The 19,133-nt window shown below is 35.3% G+C and overlaps 1 protein-coding gene across 1 annotated transcript in view; it reads left to right on the top strand.

Annotated features, from left to right (window-relative positions):
- The window catches only part of LOC133564224 (partitioning defective 3 homolog B-like), a 405,625-nt gene extending 386,724 nt beyond the window's left edge, over positions 1-18,901 (top strand). The window contains exons 25-27 of the mRNA XM_061918379.1: positions 11,486-11,692; positions 11,802-11,915; positions 16,441-18,901. Of these exons, the coding sequence (XP_061774363.1) occupies positions 11,486-11,692; positions 11,802-11,915; positions 16,441-16,543 (424 nt within the window). The 3' untranslated portion in view covers positions 16,544-18,901. The remainder of the gene's footprint in view (positions 1-11,485; positions 11,693-11,801; positions 11,916-16,440) is intronic.
- Positions 18,902-19,133: the final 232 nt, after the last annotated feature.

The following is a 19,133-nucleotide window of genomic DNA, read 5'->3' as shown; positions in this document are numbered from 1 at the left end:
TAAATTTAACCAATAATAAATATATTACTTTTTACCATTAATGCGACATCTTCAACAGGTGCGATAGAAAACCGAAGGTTGGATTAAAATGCATGAAAATGTTTTATAATTTAAACGTTATTTTTTAACACTGTGAGTACCATCGTAATTATTCATTACTTATCGTGTTAAGCAATGTCAGCTAAGATTTATCCGAGAGCCAGATGCAGTCATCAAAAGAGCCACATCTGGCTCTAGAGCCATAGGTTCCCTACCCCTGACCTAAGAAGTAGCTGGTTATGAAATAGACAAATATTGGGGAACAGTGCAGTGGCAGGGAGCAGCTAGAGATCGTTCATTATGGCAGAAACATGCTGAAGCTTTCGTCCAGCAGTGGACTGACAAAGGCTGATGATGAAGAAGTAGCTTTTGGTTTCAAAAAAATTGGTGACCCCTGTGACCCCCTGTCTTACGAGTTAGAATGCATTAAAACGCTGCTGATCCGCTTGAGATGGTTTCCTGTGGACGGGACTCTCGCTGCTGTCTTGGATCCGCTTTGAACTGAACTCTCGCGGCTGTGTTGGAGCCACTATGGATTGAACTTTCACAGTATCATGTTAGACCCGCTCGACATCCATTGCTTTCGGTCCCTTAGAGGGGGGGGTTGCCCACATCTGAGGTCCTCTCCAAGGTTTCTCATAGTCAGCATTGTCACTGGCGTCCCACTGGATGTGAATTCTCCCTGCCCACTGGGTGTGAGTTTTCCTTGCCCTTTTGTGGGTTCTTCCGAGGATGTTGTAGTCGTAATGATTTGTGCAGTCCTTTGAGACATTTGTGATTTGGGGCTATATAAATAAACATTGATTGATTGATTGATTGAAAAAAAAAAAAAAATCAGTGTGTTCTTGTCTAACATTAGGATTATTAATGATAGGCAACATTCTAAAAAACTTCCCCTTTAAAATATACATTTTTGTTTGCTGCCTTTCTGAAACTGGTAGAACAAGATCAAGACTTCTTTTTTCTGTGCATGTGTGAGAGCATCCATGTGTTTGCACGGAGGGCGACAGCTGTCTTCTGCACGTTTAAGAGAGAAAGTGAAAGAGAGGCGGGTGCTGGGGTTGTATAACTACTTTGTGTTTACGGCGAAATCCATCACCGACCTGAAATCCCCGAGAAGTAGAACGTCTCACGTTACTGCAAAAGACCGTCTCAGTCCCCGGCTTATAGAGCTGTATTAACCAATTATCTCCAAGTATTTAACCCGGGTTCTCTGGGAGAGATGCTTTCATACGTAATATTTATAATGCGTCCTTCAGACACAAGTATTTCATGTTTTTAACAAGAAGTAAATATGCCCAATTTTAAACTTCAAGTCAGGATGGATACGATCGATACTGGTATCGATTTGTTGGTACTTTTGTGTGTTGATATACTAAACTAAAATATAAACACAACACTTTTGTTTTTGCTTCCATTTTTCATGAGTCGAACTCAAATCCTACCCAGGATAGAGTTCCACGGTAAATTGAGGAAAAGTCAGAAAAGGTCCAAAATAGGTTAAAAATCACACCCAGGATGGAGTTCCAGAAGTCCCGCAGCGGGCTGCACGAGCCCCGGGACCCCCGGGGATGACCAAAACACACCCAGAAGTGAACCATCGAAAGTGGGAGGTAAATTGAGGAAAAGATCTAAATTTTTTACTAGATACTCAAATATTGTTGACAAATCTGTCTAAATCTGTGTTAGTGAGCATTTCTTCTTTGCCAAGATAATCCATCCCCACCCCATAGGTATGGCATATCAAGACGCTGATTAAACAGCATGATTATTGCACAGGTGTACTTTAGGCTGCCCACAATAAAAGGCCACTCTAAAATGGGCAGTTTTGCTTTATTGGTGGTCAGAAAAGCAGTCAGTGTCTGGTTTGACTACCATTTGCCTCACGCATAGAGTTGATCAGGTTGTTAATCGTGGCCTGTGGAATGTTGGTCCACCCCTCTTCAATGTTGTCGTAATATATATATATATATATATATATAGTATGTATATTTATATGATGCGCGGATAGGCAATTATATAATCCGCAACCGCATCACCTTTGTCGTCATCCACCCGCCGTCCACCCGAACCAACATTTTATCAGAACCGCAACCGCCCGTTGAAATACATCTGAGGTCGGCCACCTTTACCACTCAAAGAGCTATTTAAACCCGTTTCACGGAGTAAAGAGAAGACAACGGGAGACGCTAACGTTCTCGCTAGTATCTATTGGTGTTCATCCTGATGAAAAGAATAAGGGCGTGCTGTGAACATGTACAAACCGATTGTTAGTCCAGCAACATGTTGTATGCAGCTTCCGCAATCACACCTACAAGTTTGAAAGGCATACTGGGTGACACAGAGTACACTGATGGTTGTGATATAAACAATTCTAACACTGTCACTAATATGCGACACGCTGTGAAGCCACACCAAACAAGAATGACAAACACATTTCGGGAGAACATCCTCGCAGTAAACACAACATAAACGCAACACAACAAATACCCAGAATCCTTTGCATACGTGACACTTCCTGAATATATTTTACACCCCCCCCGTGCATCGGTAAGGTGGGCGGGGTTGGGGGCGCGGTGGTGTAAAATATATTCAGGTGTTGTCATGGATGCAAAGGATTCTGGGTATTTGTTGTGTTGCGTTTATGTATATATATATATATATATATATATATATATATATATATATATGTATATATATGTGTGTGTGTGTGTGTGTATATATACAGGCTCAACAATCTACTTGTTTATCCAAACAACAATAACAACAAACTGAACTGTTAATGCACGCACAGACCTAAAATTGTAGTTAATGTTAACAACCATGTTGCTACAATTAAAAATAAAATAAAAAAAGCAGGTTTTACCTTTTGTCTGTGAATATTTGTGGCATTTTTTTTTTTTTTTAACAATCTGCAATGACCTTACAGTCACGGCTAGCTTTGGCACATACTGGCAGTGTGAGGCCATCCTTCATGGGCTTGTGTCCCGGTAGTGCCTTTTTCCTCGCTGTAATAAATCAATAATTACATTTAGATGAATAAGTTGTCCTGCATACTTTAATGGTGGCTGATAACCTCAAACACAAAGTTTTTAGGAATACCCCCGACCTTTCCAAAGCCCCACCCCTCGACCAGGAACTGAAAATAGTTGCTGCAGAACTAAATCTTGTCTGTTTTTTGGTGAAAAAATGTACCCGAGTAAATGGGAAAAGGGCCTCATGTTTCTTGAACTTCTTCACAAAGTTGAGTGCACAGATTGTTGGGACGGGGAATGTTACCAATCTGCACTTCCCTTCTACTTCTCATGTAGTGTAGCGGTTGTGCGTGTTTGTGTGTACGTGCACGGATGCACGCATGTGTGTGTAAATACCATCCCGTAATGGCTTCCACTCTCATTATTAGCCCATAATCCCCAGCTGCTGTGCAGTCCCGACCAGGTTCCTGTGGGGAGAATTCCAAACTTGCCACTGGATTTACAATGGATTCCCCGCAGATTCCAACTGGATTTCCACTCCATTACCAATATGCTCACTCTCATATAACTTTAGGGCCATGAAAAGTTCCTTGGGTTTATGAGTATTGACTTTATTTTCTTGACGATTTTTAGGTATGTCAAAACAACTCTTCTCCGTTACTCTTTATATACGCATTCTTCATATTTTTTTATACAAATAATACTCATATTACTTTTAGTGGCATAGTATGAGATGGCTTGCATCATTAGCCGCCTCCTACTTGCCATATTTTACGAGTTAGAATGCTTTAAAAAAAGAAAATGTGTGGGGTTTCAGCCGAGGATGTCGTGGTTTGTACAGACCTTTAAACACTTGTGAATAAGGGCTATATATAATCACTTTGATTGATTGATTGATTGATTGATTGATTAATTGATTGATTGATTGATTGATTGATTGATTGATTGATTGCAGGCAGACATTGCCTAAACCAAGGGTTTTCAAACTTTAAAAAAGTCAACCCATTTTGATATTTTATGTTTTTATTTTTTTAATCCCTTAGGGCAGGGGTCCCCAAACTAAGGCCCGCAGGCCAAATACGGCCCACCAGCGTCCCAAATTAAAAAAAATAATAAATAAATAAGTGTGTGTGTGTGTGTGTATATATATATATATATTGTGTGTGTGTGTATATATATATATATATATATATATATATATATATATATATATATATATATATATATATATATATATATATATGTACCGTATTTCCTTGAATTGCCGCCGGGGCGCTGATGAATTTAAAACCTCTTCTCACTCCTGCGCTTACCAAAGGCATGCAGTAAAAGTAAGCATGCGCTAATTATTTTAAAACCTCTCCTCACTCCAGCACTTACCAAAAGTATGCAGTAAAAATGTGAGTGTGATGTAAGCTTGGACCTTAAAGGCCTACTGAAATGAGATTTTCTTATTTAAACGGGAATAGCAGGTCCATTCTATGTATATTATTATTATTATTTTAAAACCTCTTCTCACTCCGGCACTTACCAAAGGTATGCAGTAAAAATTTGAGTGTGATGTTAAACCCGATCGACATCCATTGCTTTCCTCCTCTCCAAGGTTCTCATAGTCATCATTGTCACCGAAGTCCCACTGGGTGTGAGTTTTCCTTGCCCTTATGTGGGCCTACCGAGGATGTCGTAGTGGTTTGTGCAGCCCTTTGAGACACTAGTGATTTAGGGCTATATAAGTAAACATTGATTGATTGATTGATTGATATATATATTCATTTGTATTGAACACTTGCAATAAGTCACTAGAACCAATTCAGGTCTACAATATATATATATATATATATATATATATATATATATATATATATATATATATATATATATATATATATATATATGTATATATATATATATATATATATATATATATTTTATATGTTGCATGCGGTTTTGTAGGGTAAAAACCCACAATATGCATTATTTTCACCCCCCAAAAAATGTTCAAATGAAATATTTGATGCGAAGTATTTGCAGGTCAGTATTTCATAACAATGAGTATTTTGATTCATTATTATTTTTGGAGTGTTAAAGTTTTTTTTAATTTTTTTTTTATTGGTGTTGTTTTGTAATCCCACTAAAATTATTACAATCCAAAAGTGCTCACTCATAAGTGTTGAAAATAAGTACTTTTTTTTTGTTCTTACTTTTCAACACTTTAGATAAACATCAGATTTATCCGCCGTTAAGATTTTATTATTTAAAATAAAAATGTGTTTGTTTGTTTTATACCCTTTTTGTCAAAGAACCAATGTTTTAAATGGCAAACACAAAATATGTAGTAGTGTAATATTTGATGTGAAGTAATTGGCAACTTGAATAAGTCAAAAATTCATAACGACATTGATTTTGATTAACGTATTTTCCGGACCATAGGGCGCACCGGATTATAAGGCGCACTGCCGATGAAAAACCGTCCGATTGGAAGTCTCTAATAACTAAAGTTCCGTGGGTGAATAATTTAAAACTCACTACACCGGTATGTTTTAGCGCTTTCATGGCGAGTTTACTGACAGATATAAGTTTGAACTTTACACTACTTTATATTAGAAATGGCAACATAACAAGAAGATACAGAAAAAGAAGACTTCGGTGTCACACACAGACTACAAAGGCGGACTCGTGCAATTTTTCAGGACTTATGCAGATCCCAAATACATATCAGCAGGTTCCAGAAGGTAAGAAAAGTTGCTTTTGCATAATATTGCAAAACAAAATGCCAGATATTATGTCTTACCTTATACACACACCATAATAATACTCGCATGTTTAATGAAGTGAAGTGAATTATATTTATATAGCGCTTTTCTCTAGTGACTCAAAGTGCTTTACATAGTGAAACCCAATATCTAAGTTACATTTCAACCAGTGTGGGTGGCACTGGGAGGAGGTGGGTAAAGTGTCTTGCCCAAGGACACAACGGCAGTGACTAGGATGGCGGAAGCGGGAATCGAACCTGCAACCCTCAAGTTGCTGGCACAGCCGCTCTACCAACCGAGCTATGCCGCAATCCATCAAGCGGCGCGGCTTCATAGCTTACCAAAGTCGTACTAAAACATTTTGATAGATTTTTGAGCGCCGTGTGTAATGTTTTATATTTTTAACGGAACATATAAAATGTTGGTGGTCTTTACTTGAGTCATATTGCCATCATAATGCAGTCCACACATACCTCTTATGTGTGACTGCCATCTACTGGTCACACTTACCATTACACCATGTACCATATAAAATTGCTTCGAGGTCGGTAAGCAAAACCAGAATTACTCTGTACATTAGACGCACTGTCGAGTTTGAGGGGGAAACAAATATTTTAAGTGGATGGATTTTAAATACGTTAATTTTAATTTTTTTGGAACAATGACAGTTTAAAAAAAAAATTTAAATGTTTGCATGCCAGCTTTGTGTCATTCGAGTCAACATTGCAACTTTTTCTCGTTACATTTGACCCGTTTGCTCTTTTATTCCACTTTTTTATGTTTCAATCAATCAATCAATGTTTATTTATATAGCCCCAAATCACAAATGTCTCAAAGGACTGCACAAACCATTACGACTACAACATCCTCGGAAGAACCCACAAAAGGGCAAGGAAAACTCACACCCAGTGGGCAGGGAGAATTCACATTCAGTGGGACGCCAGTGACAATGCTGACTATGAGAAACCTTGGAGAGGACCTCAGATGTGGGCAACCCCGCCCCTCTAGGAGACCGAAAGCAATGGATGTCGAGCGGGTCTAACATGATACTGTGAAAGTTCAATCCATAGTGGCTCCAACACAGCCGCGAGAGTTCAGTTCAAAGCGGATCCAAGACAGCAGCGAGAGTCCCGTCCACAGGAAACCATCTCAAGCGGAGGCGGATCAGCAGCGTAGAGATGTCCCCAACCGATACACAGGCGAGCGGTCCATCCTGGGTCATCCATGGTCATCGGACCGGACTCCCTTCACAAGGGAGGGGGGGACATCGGAGAAAAAAGAAAAGAAGCGGCAGATCAACTGGTCTAAAAAGGGAGTCTATTTAAAGGCTAGACTATACAGATGAGTTTTAAGGTGAGACTTAAATGCTTCTACTGAGGTAGCATCTCGAACTGTTACCGGGAGGGCATTCCAGAGTACTGGAGCCCGAACGGAAAACGCTCTATAGCCCGCAGACTTTTTTTGGAAACCGCTGACCTAAACCTTTAAAAAAGACACAACTGGCAGATTGTCACCAGCACTTTTTTTTTTGCAACATTATTAACATATTTGCATGAATATATCAAATCTATAATTGGTTAGCGGTCTTTAAGCCCCAATAAAGTCAGTGTGAAATAATATTGACACTTTTATTGACTAATATGACAAAACTTGTGTTGGAAATATATGAAAAGTTGCAGTTGACCAAAGGGCAAAAAGAGCGAGAGAGGAGGTAAAAATAAACACATAAAAAAAGAAGACTGATGAGGTGGCGGTGAAATAAAATGTAATACCTCATAATGTGAGCTATGCGGGGGACTTGTCCGTGTACTTGCTCCCCACTGGGCACAAGACATCAACATCTATTAACAGGACCGGGCCGGATTACAACAACTGTGTGTGCGTGAGTGTGTGTGTGGGAGTGTGTGCTCCCATGTGTGTGTGTGGGAGTGGGAGAAATTCCTGTCCCTGCACGAGTGGGCTGAAATGATTTCCCGGGTTTTCTGTGATATATGAAATCATTGGAAACAAAAATATTAAACATTCCATTTAAAGCAGGGGTCACCAACCTTTTTGAAACCAAGAGCTACTTTTTGTGTACTGATTAATGCGAAGGGCTACCAGTTTGATACACACTTAAATACATTGCCAGAAACTCAATTTACCTTTAATAAATAAATCTATATATATATATCTATATATTTTTAAAAAATGGGTATTTCTGTCTGTCATTCCGTCGTACATTTTTTTTCCTTTCACGGAAGGTTTTTTGTAGAGAATAAATGGTGAAAAAAACACTTAAATTAATAAATGATAAATGATAAATGGGTTGTACTTGTATAGCGCTTTTCTACCTTCAAGGTACTCAAAGCGCTTTGACACTACTTCCACATTTACCCATTCACACACACATTCACACACTGATGGAGGGAGCTGCCATGCAAGGCGCCAACTAGCACCCATCAGGAGCAAGGGTGAAGTGTCTTGCTCAGGACACAACGAACGTGACGAGGTTGGTTCTAGGTGGGATTTGAACCAGTGACCCTCGGGTTGCGCACGGCCACTCTCCCACTGCGCCACGCCGTCCCTAATCCCTAATGGTTCAAAAGAGGAGAAAACACGAAAAAAATGAAAATTAAATTTTGAAACATATTTTATCTTTAATTTTGACTCTTTAAAATTCAAAATTCAACTGAAAAAAATGAAAAGAAAAACTATCCATCCATCCATTTTCTACCGCTTATTCCCTTTTGGGGTCGCGGGGGGCGCTGGCGCCTATCTCAGCTACAATCAGGCGTAAGGCGGGGTACACCCTGGACAAGTCGCCACCTCAGAGAAAAACTAGCTAATTCGAATCTTTTTGAAAAAATTAAAAAAAACAATTTATGGAACATCATTAGTCATTTTTCCTGATTAAGATTATTTTCGAATTTTAATGACATGTTTTAAATAGGTTAAAATCCACTTTGAAATATACAGATTTTCTAGATTTGCCAGAATATTGTTTTTGAATTTCTAATCATAATAAGTTTGAAGAAATATTTTGACAAATATTCTTCGTCGGAAAACCAGAAGCTAAAATGAATAATTAAATTAAAATGTATTTATTATTCTTTACAATAAGAAAAATAAATTTACTTGAACATTGATTTCAATTGTCAGGAAAGAAGAGTAAGGATTTTAAAAGGTAAAAAGGTATATGTGTTTAAAAATCCTAAAATCATTTTTAAGGTTGTATTTTTTCTCTAAAATTGTCTTTTTGAAAGTTATAAGATGCAAAGTAAAAAAATAAATGAATTTATTCAAACAAGTGAAGATCAAGTCTTTAAAATATTTTCTTGGATTTTCAAATTCTATTTGAGTTTTGTGTCTCTTAGAATTAAAAATGTCAAGCAAAGCAAGACCAGCTTGCTAGTAAAAAAAATAAAATAAATTGTGGCAGCTCACTGGTAAGTGCTGCTATTTGAGCTATTTTTAGAACAGGCTAGCAGGCGACTCATCTGGTCCTTACGGGCAACCTGGTGCCCGCGGGTATCGCGTTGGTGACCCCTGATTTAACTGATTCCAAACGGCGCCTGTAACACGGCAGTAAAACGGCAGATCCAACAAAACAGAAGTCATCATCAAGCTGTGGAAGCTAGCTTTCCAATCAGCTAAAGAGACTCAATACTTCCACGGTGGCATTTTGGTGAATTTGAAACAATACAAAAAGAATGTTATTGTAAGTCAATAATACTTACACAAACGGTAATACATGTCTTAGCATATTAGCTAATGCTAATGACGCAAATATGCTTGAAATCACTCTTACAGACATCACACATGAAATGGTTTTGTACATAAAAATAGTTTTAGTTATATTGTAAAACTTACAAACCTTGCGTGGAGTGACGAAGAATCCGTATGAAAAGAAATGCTACAGACTATTAGAAGACAGAACGACCTTGTACTTCCGGTTCAAAGCTTTAAACGGAAGGAAATTCTGTAGACTTTCACCCAGCAGCACCTGTTATGAGAGCGACGTCGTCCAAAAGATGGCGCCGTAGCACAAACAATAACACACCTTGTCAGTGTTTGTTGAAAACAATTTGCATTATTGCCATCAGCCATGAGATTAATGCTGTATAATAGACTGTATTTATGTGAATAATGCTGTATAATAGACTGTATTTATATTATTCACATGTGAATAATATTGTAAAATATACTTTATTTATGTTACTTACATGTGAATAATGCTGTATAATAGACTTTATTTTTTTCACATGTGAATAATGCTGTATAATAGACTGTATTTATTTTATTTACATGTGAATAATTCTGTATAATAGACTGTATTTATATCAATAATGCTGTATAATAGACTACATTTATATTATTAACATGTGAATAATGCTGTATAATAGACTACATTTATATTATTAACATGTGAATAATTCTGTATAATAGACTGTATTTATATTATTCACATGTGTATAGTGCTGTATAATAGACTGTATTTATATGAATAATGCTGTATAATTGACTGTATTTATAATATTCACATGTGAATAGTTCAGTATAATGTACTGTATTTATATTATTCATATGTGAATAATGCTGTATAATAGACTGTATTTATGTTATTCACATGTGAATAACGCTGTATAATAGGCTGTATTTGTATTATTTACATGTGAATAATGCTGTATAATAGACTGTATTTATGTTATTCACATGTGAATAATGCTGTACAATACACTGTATTTATGTTATTCACATGTGAATAATACTGTATAATAGACTGTATTTATATTATTCACATGTGTATTATGCTGTATAATAGACCGTATTTATGTTATTCACATGTGAATAATGCCGTATAATAGACTGTATATATGTGAATAATGCTGTATAATAGACTGTATTTGTTATTCACATGTGAATAATGCTGTATAATAAACTGTATTTATGTTATTCACATGTGAATAATGCTGTATAATAGACTGAATTTATATTATTCACATGTGAATAATACTGTATAATAGACTGTATTTATATTATTCACATGTGAATAATGCTGTATAATAGACTGTCTTTATGGTATTCACATGTGAATAATGCCATATTATAGACTGTATTTATATTATTCACATGTGTATTATGCTGTATAATAGACTGTATTTATGTTATTCACGTGTGAATAATGCTGTAGAATAGACTATTCATATTATTCACATGTGAATAATGCTCTATAATCGACTGTACTTATTTTATTCACATGTGAATAATGCTGTATAATAGACTGTATTTATATTATTCACGTGAATATTGCTGTATAATAGACTATTTATGTAATAATGCTGTATAATAGACTAGATTTATGTTATTCACATGAGAATAATGCTGTATAATAGACTGTATTTATATTATTCAGAATATGTGTCTAATATAATAATGTCTCAGAAAAACGTCTGGAACGAGCCAATAACAAAAAAAAGCAAAAGTACACACCCTCATTCCTTTTGACCCTGGCTTCTCGGTGGCCCCCGAGGGCCCGCGTGATGTCATCATCCGTCCGTCACATCCAATCAACTCTGAGAATTTCGGTGCAAAATTACGCAAACCTCGTGAAAAAGTCCCCATGTCGTTTTTAAGAGTTTTTAGTTTAGTACTTTAAAAAAAGAAATGCTAACCCCACTTGTTCAATGATAAGTTGCTGTTGTCCTAATCTGTCCTTCGTCACCTCCTTCTTTCCAGACGAGGTCCATTGGATCCAGCTGAGTACACCATGCATCCCTGGTCAGGTCATTATCTGGGGTCCCCACAAGGTTACCAGCAGGCCCCGTCCTACCCCAACCCCAACTCTCAGTCCCCTCCGTCCTTCCCCAGCTACCCCCCCGGCCAGCCCCGTTCACGGCCAGGGGACCCTCGGGGAGTTGACTCCGGTTTTTACCCCCACCCGAGGTAATTGAACGCAACACCCCCACCTCGACTCAGCTGTTCCGAATCCATCGCACCGCCAACTGGCGTTTGTCAAAAACCGTCCTTGGACTTGTTGTCTTGTGGCCCTTAGCTCCCAGCAGAGAGGACCCTTGAGACAGGACGTGCCCCCGTCGCCTACCCCTCCGCTCCGGGGACTACGGTACGACACCATGACCCGCGGCCCTCCTGGGGGCGGAGCCTACAGGTACGTTCAGCCGCCAGGACCCTTTGAAGATTTTAAACCCTGTTTTCTAGAACAGGATAGACCACGGACTGACAAATCAAAGGGCCAGTTTGGTAGTTTTCACCTTTAAAACCAGGACAATTTATAGATTTTTTTAAAAAGAAGATGACATTTTGGTATAAATTTCGTGGAAATGTTTATGAACCGAAACCAAACTGAAATTTTTACAGTTAGCGTGCTGGTAAGATAGCACCAAGTAACAGAAATATTGGCAAAAAGAGCTAATAAAAGCTAACATGCTAACAGTACCTATGCCAATAATTGCAAGCTTACTATTGGCAATAGTGAAATACCAAAAAAATATGACACGGATGCATATACATACTAAAATATCTAAAAAAAACTAGACTGCTAAGATTAGCATGCTAAAATGCTAACCCTACCAAATTATATTATTACTCTGGGCTGTGAAATTTTGGTAGAAATTTTGTGTGAATGCTCAGGATTCAAAGCCAAACTGAAATTCTAACAGTTAGCGTGCTGGTCAGATAGTGCCAAGTAACAGAAATAATGGCAAAATGAGCTAATAAAAGCTAACATGCTAACAGTACCTATGCCAATAATTGCAAGCTTACTATTGGCAATAGTGAAATACCAAAAAAATATGACACGGATGCATATACATACTAAAATATCTCAAAAAAACTAGACTCCTAAGATTAGCTTGCTAAAATGCTAACCCTACCAAATTATATTATTACTCTGGGCTGTGAAATTTTGGTAGAAATTTTGTGTGAATGCTCAGGATTCAAAGCCAAACTGAAATTCTAACAGTTAGCGTGCTGGTCAGATAGTGCCAAGTAACAGAAATAATGGCAAAATGAGCTAATAAAAGCTAACATGCTAAGAGTACCTATGTCAATATTTGCAAGCTTACTATTGGCAATATTGAAATACGAAAAAAATATGACACAGATGTGTATACATGCTAATATATCTAAAAAAAAAATACAAAAAATCGAATGCTAAGATTAGCATGCTAAAATGTTAACCGTAGCAAAGTATATTATTACTCTGGGCTGTGTAATTTAGGTAGAAATTTTGTGTGAATGCTCAAGATCCAAAGCCAAACTGAAATGCTAACAGTTAGCGTGCTGGCCAGATAGCGCCAAGTAACAGAAATAATGGCAAAATGAGCTAATAAAAGCTAACATGCTAACAGTACCTATGCCAATAATTGCAAGCTTACTATTGGCAATAGTGAAATACCAAAAAAATATGACACGGATGCGTATACATGCTAAAATATCTAAAAAAAATTAGAATGCTAAGATTAGCATGCTAAAATGCTAACCCTACCAAATTATATTATTACTCTGGGCTGTGAAATTTCGGTAGAAATTTTGTGTGAATGCTCAGGATCCAAAGCCAAACTAAAAGTCTAACAGTTAGCGTGCTGGTCAGATAGTGCCTAGTAACAGAAATATTGGCAAAATTAGCTAATAAAAGCTAACATGCTAACAGTAACTACGCCAATAATTTCAAGCTTACTATTGGCAATAGTGAAATACCCCAAAAATATGACACAGATGCGTATACATGCTAATTTATCAAAAAAAAAAAAAAAAACTAGAATGCTAAGATTAGCATGCTAAAATGTTAACCGTACCAAAGTATATTATTACTCTGGGGTGTAAAATTTTGGTAGAAATTTTGTGTGAATGCTCAAGATCCAAAGCCAAACTGAAATTCTAACAGTTAGCGTGCTGGTCAGATAGCACCAAGTAACAGAAATAATGGCAAAATGAGCTAATAAAAGCTAACATGCTAACAGTACCTACGCCAATAATTGGAAGCTTACTATTGGCAATAGTGAAATACCCAAAAAATATGACACGGATGAGTATACATGCTAATATATCTAAAAATAACCCCAAAAAAATAGAATGCTAAAATGCTAACCGTACCAAAGTTTATTATTACTCTGGAGTGTGCAATTTCGGTAGAAATTCTGTGTGAATGCTCAAGATCCAAAGCCAAACTGAAATGCTAACAGTTAGCGTTCTGGCCAGATAGCGCCAAGTAACAGAAATAATGGCAAAATGAGCTAATAAAAGCTAACATGCTAACAGTACCTATGCCAATAATTGCAAGCTTACTATTGGCAATAGTGAAATACCAAAAAAATATGACACGGATGCATATACATGCTAAAATATCTCAAAAAAACTAGACTGCTAAGATTAGCATGCTAAAATGCTAACCCTAACAAAGTATATTATTACTCTGGGGTGTAAAATTTTGGTAGAAATTTTGTGTGAATGCTCAGGATTCAAAGCCAAACTGAAATCCTAACAGTTAGCGTGCTGGTCAGATAGTGCCAAGTAACAGAAATAATGGCAAAATGAGCTAATAAAAGCTAACATGCTAAGGGTACCTATGCCAATAATTGGAAGCTTACTATTGGCAGTACTGAAATACCCAAAAAATATGACTCAGATGAGTATACAAAATATCTAAAAAAAAATAAAAAAATAGAATGCTAAGATTAGCATGCCAAATTGCTAACCCTACCAAATTATATTATTACTCTGGGCTGTGAAATTTTGGTAGAAATTTTGTGTGAATGCTCAGGATCCAAAGCCAAACTGAAATTCTAACAGTTAGCATGCTGGTCAGATAGCGCCAAGTAACAGAAATATTGGCAAAATGAGCTAATAAAAGCTAACATGCTAACAGTAACTACGCCAATAATTTCAAACTTACTATTGGCAATAGTGAAATACCAAAAAAATATGACACAGACGCGTATACATGCTAATATATCTAAAAAGAAAATAAAAAAAAATCAAATGTTAAGATTAGCATGCTAAAATGTTAACCGTAGCAAAGTATATTAATACTCTGCGGTGTGCAATTTGGGTAGAAATTTTGTGTGAATGCTCAGGATCCAAAGCCAAACTGAAATGCTAACAGAGTGCTGGCCAGATAGCACCAAGTAACAGAAATATTGGCAAAATTAGCTAATAAAAGCTAACATGCTAACAGTACCTACGCCAATAATTGCAAGCTTACTATTGGCAATAGTGAAATACCCAAAAAATATGACACGGATGAGTATACATGCTAAAATATCTAAAAGAAAATAAAAATAGAATGCTAAGATTAGTTGAAAAATTTGCTAAAAAAAAAAAAAAAAAGCTAGGATGTTTATCTTAGCATGCTAAAATGCTAACCGTACCACAGTATATTATACTCTGGGTTGTGCAATTTATGTAGATATGTTGTGTAAATGCTCATGATACAAAGCCAAACTGAAATGCTAACAGTTAGCTCCCTGGCCAGAAAGCGTCATAAAACAGAAATATTGGCAAAATGAGCTAAAAAAAAAAAAAAAAAAAAAAAAAAAAATTTCAACTAGCATGCTAACAGTACCTACGCTAACAAGATAATCATTACACGCTTACTACTGGCAATAGTGAAATACCAAAAAAATATGTCAATGGTACCTGGTAAAATATCTAAAAAAAAACTAGCATTCTAAAATGGTAATTATATCAAACTATAAAAATCTGGGGTGTGCAATTTCGGTAGAGATTTTGTGTGAATGCTCAAGATCCAAAGCCAAACTTAAATGCTAACAGTTAGCACGTTGGCCAAAAAGCGTCCTAAAAGCAGAAATAGTAGCAAAATTAGCTAAAAAAATTTAAAAATATTGTAAGCTAGCATGCTAACAGTATCTATGCTAACAAGCTAATAATTGCAAGCTTACTATTGGCGATAGTGAAATACCAAAAATTATGACACGCATGAGTATACCTGGTCAAATATCTAAAAAAAAACCAAAAAAAACTATAATGCTAAAAGGCTAACCATACCAAAGTATATAAATCTGGGGTGTGCAATTTCAATAGAAATTTTGTGTGAAAGCTCAAGATCCAAAGCCAAACTAAAATGCTAAAAATTAGCCCGCTAGCCAAAAAGCGTCATGAAACAGAAATAGCAGCAAAATTAGCTAAAAATTATAAGCTAGCATGCTAACAGTGTATATGCTAACAGGATAATAATTGCAAGCGTACTACTGGCAATAGTGAAATACCCAAAAATATGTCACTGGTGAGTATACCTGGTAAAATATGTATTAAAAAAAACTAGCATGCTAACATGCTAACCATACTGAGTATACCTGGTAAAATATGTATTTAAAAAAACAAAAAACTAGCATGCTAACATGCTAACCTTACCATCCATCCATTTTTTACCACTTGTCTCTTGCACCCTGGCCAAAAAGTGTCATAAAACAGAAATAGAAAATTTGCAAAAAAACAAAACAAAATCTCGCATGCTTATCTTAGCATGCTAAAATGCTAACCATACCAAAGTATATAAATCTGGGGTGTGCAATTTTGGTAGAAATTTTGCGTGAATGCTCAAGATCCAAAGCCAAACTGAAATGCTAACAGTTAGCACCCTGGCCAAAAAGCATCATAAAACAGAAATAGTTGCAAAATGTTGTAAAATAACAACATGAAATGATTCCGCACAGGCACCTGGTGGACAACGGTCCTGACCAGTACGGCTACAACGGCGAGGGCGGAAGACACCAAACCAACCCCAGACAGAAGAATGCCATGACTGCAGCTGTGTGAAGCCCCGCCCACAGGAAGTGAAACAATCGGTTACAATGACGATACGCTGAGAAAGGAATCGAACGTGGTACTGGTGGAACTCAAATCAGCGTCGATATCAAAGAGAGGTTCATTTGTGTCTTTAACTGAACTGTTTGTGTTGAAAATTTTTTAACTGTTTTGTTATAATTTTTTTTACATCAAATTATACTGACAATTTCATTGGAAAAACTGCGGCGTTTAAAAAAAATGTACATAAAATTTTTAAGCATTGAATTTTTTTACACAAAACATTTTTACACTTGTGTTTTTGACACTGACATTTTTGTGTCTGAATTTTGTCAACTCAATTTTTTTTTACATCAAATGATGTTGAAAAACTATTTAGAAAAATTCCATTTCTCAAAAACTCATTTTATAAAAATTCAGTGTCGAAACAAATTTCAGCGTCAGAAAAATATAGTGTATTAAAAATTAGTATGAACATTTTATTTGTGTAAAAAAAAAAATGTGTGTATAAAAAATTCAGTGTAAAACAATTCAGTGTCAAAAAATGTGCTGCTTCAAAAAGTAAGACTTTTATTTTGAAAAAAAAACAAAGCAGGTCACGTGACTTCAAACTTGACACCTCATTGGCTGGTTCTGAAAAACACAGTTTTGTTTTTTTTACACTGATTTTTTTTGCACTTTTTTTTACACCTGTGTCTTTACTACGAAAGCTTTTTTTGACAAAGTTTCTGTGTAAATTAAAAAATTTTGGGATGAAAATTCAGTGTAAAAAAAATATTTGCTGCTCCAAAAATTGGTTTATAAAACTACTGTGTAAAAAAAATTCAGTATATAAAAATGACTTGTGTAAAAAAATTAGTGCATCAAAATTCAGTGTATGAAAAACAATCAGTGTATAAAATTGAGTGTAAAAGAAAAATAGTGAATACAATTTTAGTGTAAAAAAAAAATCAATTTATATGATTGTGTAATAAAAACAGTGTATAAAAATTCAGTGTAAAAATATATTTGCTGCTTCAGAAAGCAAGACTCGAAATTTGGTTTATGAAAATTCGGTGTTAATAAATTCAGTGTATAAAAATACTTTGTAAAAAAAAATTCAGTTTGTAAAAATGGTTTGTAAAAAAAAAATTCAGTGTAAAAAAATTACTGCATCAAAATTCAGTGCATGAAAAATTTGTTGTAAAAAAAAATTCATTGTAAAAAAAATTAGTGCATCACAATTCAGTGTATGTAAAATAATCAGGCTATAAGGTTGAGTGTAAAAAAACTGTGTATAAAAATGTAGTAAAAAAAATCAGAGTATAAGATTGAGTGTAAAAAAATCAGTGTATGAAAATGCTTCAAAAAGCAAGACTCACTTCCAGAAAATAAGACTTAAGCAATCGAACCTTTTTCAGAACCAGCCAATGAGGTGTCAAGTTTGAAGTCATGTGACTTGTTTTTTTTTTTTGAAGCAGCACATTTTTCGACACTACATTTTTTTTACACTGAATTTTTTATACACATTTTTTTTTTACATTTAATTTTTATACACTATTTTTTTGGACACTGAAATTTTTTGGGACACTGAATTTCTAACCAGTGAATGTTTTTCCAAATACATGTTTTGGCATGATTAAAAAAAATAAAATAAAAAGTTTTGTTACATAAATTTTGTGTCAAAAAAAGCTCTCCTAGTAAAGACACAAGTGTGGAAAAAATGAGTATATAACGAATTTCTTTAAAAAAATGCAGTGTTCAAAAATTTTGTGTAGAAAAAAAAAATGTGTTTATAAAATTGAGTGCAAAAAAAAGTGTGTATGAAAATGCGGTGTTGAAAAAATTCAGTGCTGAAAAATGTGCTGCTTCCAAAAATTAAGACTTAAAGAATTTGTCTTTTTTCAGAACCAGCCAATAAGGTGTCAAGTTTGAAGTCACATGACTTGTTTTTTAAAAAAATAAAAATAAGAGCTTTGATTTTTGAAGCAGCAAATTTTTTCATGCTAAATTTTTATACACACATTTTTTTTTACACAAAAACGTTTCTTACACAAATTTTTTTATACACTACATTTTTTGACACAAAAATTTGTTTTGACACTGAATTGTTATACAATGAGTTTTTGTACACTGAATTTTAAAACAGTGAATGTTTTTTCCAAATACGTTTTCAACAGGATTTGATGTAAAAAAAAAATCAGTTCACAAAATTCAGACGCAAAAATTTCAGCGTCAAAAAAAGCTCTTGTAGTAAAGACACGGTTGTAAAAAAAATGCAGTTTATAAAAAATTCAATGCATAAACATTTTGTGTAAAAAAAAAAAATAGTGTATAAAATGTAGTGTTAAAAAAATTCAATGCTGAAAAATTAATTGCTGCAAAAAGCAACTCTCACTTCCGGTAAATTAAGACTTAAACAATCTTTTTTTTTTTTTCAGAACCAGCCAATGAGGTGTCAAGTTTGAAGTTTTGTGACCTTTTTTTTCTTTTTTCTTTTCCAAAATAAGAGTCTTGCTTTTTGAAGCAGCACATTTTTCAACACTGACTTTTTTTTTATACACTATATATATATAATTTTGTTTTAACACAAAAAAAATTTTCACACACATTTTTTTGGACA

This window comes from Nerophis ophidion, linkage group LG13, assembly GCF_033978795.1.
Source record: "Nerophis ophidion isolate RoL-2023_Sa linkage group LG13, RoL_Noph_v1.0, whole genome shotgun sequence".
Lineage (NCBI taxonomy): Eukaryota > Metazoa > Chordata > Actinopteri > Syngnathiformes > Syngnathidae > Nerophis > Nerophis ophidion.
The sequence above is the reverse complement of the archived record's forward strand: the minus strand, read 5'-3'. Positions and strand labels throughout refer to the sequence as shown.